Below are 7,408 nucleotides of genomic sequence, written 5' to 3'. Positions count from 1 at the left end.
AAAGATAAATGTTGAGGGGAGAAAAGAGAAATCGACTGCGTTCTTCTTTCTCGACGATTTTTATTTATTTATTTATCGTTTAGATCTTACAAAAGAACATATAATACATATTACGGCTTGACTGTGAATCCATAATAATAATAATAATAATAATAAGTAGTACAATATTCAAAATCTTAGAACTTACATCATAGAGCATTCACGCCCATGCGTTTTTAGCTTAAAAATTAGAATCACTTGGTGTGAAGAAGAAAGAGCTCGTATGCGCGTATTCCTTACGCTCATCTATACGTACATATGTATAATAATTACGGCAAAATTATCAATAATGATAACGAGTATGACGCACGAGTGAAAATCCGAAATGGGCCGTGTACATATGTACTTGCACGCACGTATGATGCATGATGTATGATTCATAAATTCGACGTTTATCGTTTTTCTTCGTCTCCTCTCCTTGTCACATAGAAACAACGATCAATGCCGTAATTCTTATGCACAATGAAAGAAAAAAAGAAAAGAACGGAAATCGCGAAATTTCGTTGTGTTTCATGCTCGTCTATCTTATCATTATTTTCCTCTCCTTCCTTTTCTTTTCGATGTCACGAAACAAAACGAAATTTACACGATCTTATTCTTCGATTAGAAAAATGCTACAATTTCGCTACAATTTGCTGTTAGAACGGATTCTTATTTTCGGATGATACGAAACAAAAATTCGCACCATTTTTTACATACACGTATGTACGTATATCTAAAAAAATGAGGGATCATCGTTTGTTCGTCAAACTCCTCTTTAGCTCGAAGCTTATCGTACGAGAGTTAAACGTGTTTACGCTATTCATTTATTTTATTCTTTTCTCTCTCATCGATCGAAACAACGATGCTCCTCCGCCAACGATTGGAGTTTCCAGACGATTAATCTTGTTTTTAAACGATGATGATCGATCAAAAAATCGATCGGATACTGAATATTCGGTTTTGTGTTAATGAGCTTTCTTAACGACTAACACCAAACTTTTCTTATCTTTGGTTTATCTACGAGCTTAATATTTTCCAGAGGATTCTGTGTGTATATGCGTGTCGATGTGTGCGCGTGTATTATGGATGTGTGTGTGTGTATGCATTTTGTACTGGCGCACGCTTCCGGTGCGCGCTGTGCGTGTCAGGAGAGAGAAAGAGAGAAACAGACAGACATTTTTCTTTTTTTTAAATTTCTCTTAATCAAGAATCGTGCTTAAACCTAGCTTACGAGATATATTTTTTTTTCTTTTATATCCTATGCTTATCGAGAATTATTGAACAAATTTGGAACGTTTTTTAAAACATCTTTTATATATCCTCGATTCGAACGAGAACGCTCCACGCACACGTGAAACACGGGCATAAATCATAGCTATTGATGCATTTACGATGCATTCACTAGGGAATAACGTGGCGAACGCGACAATTCCGTTTCGAATATAATATCTTACTCGATCGTCTCTTACTTTTTTCTAATTATTTATATAACTTTTTCTTTTCACCTGTTTTATCTGTCTTCTTCGTATGCGTGTATGCGTCTCTATTTACAACAGACGTCGTACCACAAAATATCATCGTACGGGATTCTTAAATAACGATATTATCGATCGAGTCGACGAAGAATGCCAAAGATGAGTATGAAAAAGAGGATAAGCTAATAAACTAGGAGATCTAAGAGAATAATTGATGAGAATCTAACTCGAGACCTCGCGATTCATTCGCCCCGTAGAGAATCTTATAGAGAATCTAAATCGATCGAAAATATAACATGATCTTTTTTTTTTATCAAATTATCGCAATATTCGTATATATATATATATATTATATTTAAAAAAAATGGATTTGAAAGATGATTGCTGAAGTATAATGGAAGATTGTAGATTGAACTTAACTTAAATAACGTAATTACGAAGTTAATTTAATATTATTCTGATTTTAATTAATGTCTAACTTGTTATGTTAATTAAATTTTATTTCCAGAACAGACGATATTCCTTTTTTTCCAATTTTATCGTTAGTTGTCAAATTCTCCAACTGCTTCACTCATTTGTTCCAATTTCAAAATTATCCGTGGTAAAAAAATCATTTAGACATTCGTCTAAATGGAAAAAAGATGGAATATTTTTCTAATTTTCTTATTCCGCGCTATTTTTTTCTTTTCTTTTTTTTTCATTTTACGCTATGTGAAATAGGAAAAGTATAGATAAATTTTAGATTATATCTTTTTCAGAGACATTTCTAGTGTAGTTCAATTATTTAAATATAACGTATAATATTAATTTACGTATCGTTTTGTCGAAATACAAAAAATATATTTGAATGATAATTACTCGAAAGATTATAATAATGGTAAAAAGATGATTAAAAAGCAAATCGTAATATCGGTATTAACAATAAGAAATAGGACGCGTAAATTGACTGAAAAAGAAAATTGTAAATAAAAAGTTGAAAAAACAACATCAGGATATTTAACAGATGTTAAACTACGTCTTCAATGTGCGTTTTCATCGTCTTTTTTCTTCTATCGACTGATCAACTTCGTCCTTCCGGCCAAGATCATTTTGCAATCCGACTATTCATATACTATATTGTATATTGCGATGCTATATATATGTATATATATATATAATAACGCATATACTATGACAAACAATCTCAACATCATCGATAATTCTCCATTTTTCTACTTTCTTCCACTTTTTGCTTCTTTTTTTCTTCTAGATCGCGCGGGGCAAGCGATATTCCACGTTATTAGTCGGTCGTCCATCATTATCAAGAAGGATTTGATCCTGGACGCCAATTTCGCTTCGATAGTTTGGCATTTTTATGATAAAAATGAGGCAGGATCGTAATATAAAAAATATATATATATATATATATAAAAAGAAAAAAAGAGGAGTAACAAAAAAATTTTATTTATATGTGTTTCTTCAATCTCGTTCCATCATGTGTGTAATTCTCGATTTTTTTTTTTTTTGCTTTTTAGGAGAGGGATATATTTCAAATTAGTAAACTTACTTAATTAGAAAGTGAATTTAGACGTAATCATAATCATATACGAATTTTTGGAGAAAAATTTGACGAGCGAATAATACGAGTCGAGGGATTGGATATCTTCTCGATAATTTTATATCTTTGGTTTTCTATCTTTTTTTTTTTTTTTTTAGAACATATTAATTTAACGAGATCTTGAATATCTTGAGATGACTCGAATGTTCGAACATTTTGTCGTAATGAATAATAAAGATGATCGATATCTCTATCCTACTACGTTTATTTTACGTAATTGAAAGGTAATTGAAATCTAAAAATTTCTTACGATATCGCAACGGCTCTTTTAGAAAACGAAGACAAAAAGAAATTTAAATCTAACTATTCTGCTTTTCTCGATTCTCGATAAAACTTAACTATTTACGAATAATCAGTTAAGAGGTAAAAGATAGCACTCAGAAGAGGAGTCGAAAAGCGAAACGGAGAGGTATTCGTCCAATTTACCAAGAACACTGTTTTCCTATGATACGGTATTTAAAAAAAGACGACGTTCTTTCTTTCTTTTTTTTTTTTCTTTTTTTTCATCGTTCGTGGTTCTTTTATCTTTTCGTTTGCTCTCCGCGGCTCTAAAAGGAAAAGAAAAAAAGAAAATTCGCTGTGTATCGTCGCGAACGACCAATTCACTCGCTTTTTTCCTTCTTTCCCTCGATTGTCTGACGTTCAATTAGGGGCGTAATTAAACCAGTTGGCCAAAGAAGGAGGCTTGACGGAGACGAAGGGAGGCCGCATCATCCTTCCTTCCCTCCCCCCTTCTTTCGAAAAACCTCGAGACCGCGCCAATTTAGCGATCGAATGTCGCGTAAACCGCACCAACGTGTCACGAAACACGCTTAATTAGATTCTAAACGTTGAAAATTGCAAATTCGATCGCGAGTCGAGGATTTAGCAGCGAGGATATTACCTATCGAATCAAAATTTGAAATTTCTTCTTTGATAGATTTTTCTTTTCTTTCTAGATTTTTCAATATTCAGGATAAACCGATTATAAAAAAACGAAGATCAGTTGCGTTTTCTTTTTTTCTTTCGTTCCTACTTTCCTTGCTACTCGATCGCCAATCACGCCAATCACTTCCTTTCGTTCAACGCTAATTAGAATCCGAACGCTACGATAACGCGTTTTGACTAGCGAAACGTCGACAACGATTTGTTCGACGATCATGTTCGTCTGTGATTATTAGGTACTTGTATCGATCGATCGATATTCACGAATGAAAGGAATAAATCATGAAAACTCGCGAACGATTCGATGGATTAATGACATAAAGTAGAAATAAAACTGAGGATAATCGATATATCAAGCGGCTCGATACTTAAATCTGATTAGAGATTAGTTTCTCGATTTTCTCGGTAAAGAGAATCATCGATATTTAATCCTATGGTAATCAATAAGATTAAATATTGGTCGATCAACGGATGAATAGAAAAGGAACGGAGGACGATCCATAACGGTAAAATCAGCACGATCGCACGGGGAATTGACTCGTAAGCTTCGTATTCACGATCAATTTCCGTTTCCGCTCAACTTCCGAGAGTCTCGCGAGGATGCGGCTGATCAGAAATTGTCGACTCGTTCAAACAATTTTAATATATTATACGTGCGCGCGCGTCTATTTAGGGAAACGTTTGGAGCGGTGTTAAACGACGATGAATCAGATTCGGTCAGAAGAGTCTTCGTGAAAATGGAAAGATACAAGTAGATATCGAAACGTTGATTTTTACAAAGCGTTGATCGATACACACGAGTGATCTTTCGTTGATCTTTGACAGATCAAAACGAACACAAAAGTATTGAAAAAATGAACAAAAATGTCCGATCGACACTTATTTGTTGTATTATGTTATTATGAACGAAGAGATCGTTGTAGATCGTTTGTAGATCGTTCTCTCTCTTTTAATACGAATTTAAATTATTTATAACTTGATAAATGCGCCCAAAAATCTTTGTAAAATATCAACCTTCGCGTTTATTTCGGCCTCTGAAATCGATCCTTCGAACACGTTCCGCGTGAATATATTCTGAACATTCTGTATAATGGCGAATAATATTTTTGATGAATCGAAAATATTGGATTATTGATGGAATTTTTGATTTATTCTCCTCCATCTCACCCTCCTTCCTCAGTTTTCTGGGAATTCCTTGATGATATGTGTAATTAAATAAATCGATTACAAATCGTTATCCCGTGATCGATGAAACGAACAAATCTTGGTGGGATTTATATTTTTTTTCTTATCTTAAAATCGATCGCGATACGAGTCTCGTTTCTATTTTTCTATTTTTGTTGATTATCCATTTGAAAACTTTTTATTTAACGTAAATTTTACGCGAGATTATAGAATTCGAAATTAGACTTATTATCGCTACTTCCCCAACATTTTTTAATTAATTGATATCGAGTTGTACGAAACGATCGATTTCACGAACGTTTCTACTAATGGCTAAACGTTTCGTTAAATGATATCCGTCGCAACTTGGTAAATTTCGATCTTGGAACCTTGATATTAGATTAGTCCGTGTAAAAGTATAAAAGAACGAGCGTAAGGTTTATTCTACAATTTTTTTTCTCTCTCTTAAGAACGCACGAAGACCGTTTCTGACGGACATATTTACAAACTTGTTTAACATCGGGCGAGTTAATAAGAAAAATCGCGCGCGAAAAGTTAACGATACGAAATTACGAATGAAAAATGGCAGTTACTGATAAGCAGCCTTATACACGTACGCGACCGTTGATAACGAGACCGTTGTGCTTATATAGAAAAACGGGAATCGAACAATTTTGGTGTTTTATCATCTCGAGTTACGTGTATCGAGATACATCCGGCGGAATCACGTTCGATAATTCCGTTTCCACATCGGACGACGCGTTTTCGGCGTGTCCTCGCAAGCTGGGTCAGATCCATCGTTCGCTCTCTCTTTTTCCGCTAGGTGAACCGATATCAGTGATACTCCTTCGACCGTCGATCCACTTCTATTCGAATTCTAACGATGCTCTTGAATCGCGCCGAGGATAATCGCACGCGTATAATTTATACTCGATCATTTTTAACGACTCGGATCGTTTCGATCGATCGAAAATTCTAAAAAATCTTTTTCGCTTTTTGCATTATTACGATTATTCGACGTTTGAAAAATCTGGAGAAACTATTTCTATATCCCGCGTCAGTTGACCGATGGAAAAAGAGCGTAAGCATAAAATTTTGATTTCCGTGCGAGGACACGCGCGACGATTCACACGCGTACACACCTCGCACGATTCGGTTATGCAGGTATTTACGTATCGAGATATCGAGAACCGTCCTTTTTCTCGGAGACGGATGGTCGTCCTTCCGGCGATCTGCTCGTTGGCGGCGAATAAAGCCGGTTCTACGTGAACAGGACCGATAGGACCGGGAGAAGAGAGTACAAAAGGACGGACAGGTGAAGGCGAATAAGAGCGGCCGAGGATGAGAACCATATGGAACCTGAGGAACCGACGCGAGCGTTCTCGTGCCGACTCGAAGGTTGCTCGGACGCCATTAGATCCTCCCTCGAGGGTTCTGGGCACGGAAGCTCCTCTAGTTTCAGCTCGAACAGGTTCTTCACGTAGCACAGCTTACCCTCCACCATCTGTACCTGTAACAATTTGTTTGGAGAAGAGCGCGTTAGTCCCAGCTCGGTTTTACCTTTCGAGTAATTCTCGCAATCGTTGATTAAATCTATAATCGGATATTTACTTTTCTTCATTAATACGTGTAAAACGCTCTTATTCTTCGAAACTAACTATTCGAAACTAACTGGCATAAAGCATAGCATAAAGGAAAGGATAATTCGAGAGAGAGAAAGAGAGAGAGGTGAAAGTTTTAATCGTACTATTATGAAAAATGGTATGTAAAAATTTAGCAAATTCGTTGACGAATCGTTCGCTTCGAAGTTTACAGCGTGATAAAATTTCGTAAAAAGATAAAAGAGGGAACTAATAAATAAATTTTCTTCGTAAAAAGAGAGAAAAAGAGAGAGGAAATAAAATTCGTATCTTTTCAAATAAAATATTAATTTTACTCGCTATTTGTTCGCGGTTTCCGAAAAATTGTCACGCTTGGCTAGTTAATTTACGAGAAATTTCACGAAAAAAAAACTGGTGAAATGGAAGGTATGTGCGTCCGCGATAAGAAATTACGTAACAACGTTTTATAATTCAGAGAGGTGGCGTTTCGTTGGAAAAATGCCGTTGTTTCGTGAAATTTTAAACGGCTATTGTAAACGGAGCGTTCCAATCTCATCGAACGTTTCTTAAAATGATTATATCGTTGATACGGTTAAATAAATCGATTTGAAAAAAAATTCCCTCGC

The 7,408-nt window shown here is 35.3% G+C and overlaps 1 protein-coding gene and 1 long non-coding RNA gene across 8 annotated transcripts in view; one reads left to right on the top strand and one right to left on the bottom strand.

The window, feature by feature from the left end:
• LOC108000558 (uncharacterized) overlaps positions 1 to 7,408 on the top strand; it is a 64,694-nt gene that overhangs the window by 8,013 nt on the left and 49,273 nt on the right. The window lies entirely within an intron of this gene.
• The window catches only part of LOC108000555 (connectin), a 171,695-nt gene continuing 164,327 nt past the window's right edge, over positions 41 to 7,408 (bottom strand). For both annotated transcript variants that reach the window (XM_017060955.3, XM_017060956.3), the window contains exon 6: positions 41 to 6,691. In XM_017060955.3, the coding sequence (XP_016916444.2) occupies positions 6,443 to 6,691 (249 nt within the window). In that variant the 3' untranslated portion in view covers positions 41 to 6,442. The remainder of the gene's footprint in view (positions 6,692 to 7,408) is intronic.

Source organism: Apis cerana, linkage group LG9 (assembly GCF_029169275.1).
Source record: "Apis cerana isolate GH-2021 linkage group LG9, AcerK_1.0, whole genome shotgun sequence".
In the NCBI taxonomy this organism is placed as follows: Eukaryota; Metazoa; Arthropoda; class Insecta; order Hymenoptera; family Apidae; genus Apis; species Apis cerana.
This window is presented reverse-complemented; position numbering and strand designations above follow the sequence as displayed.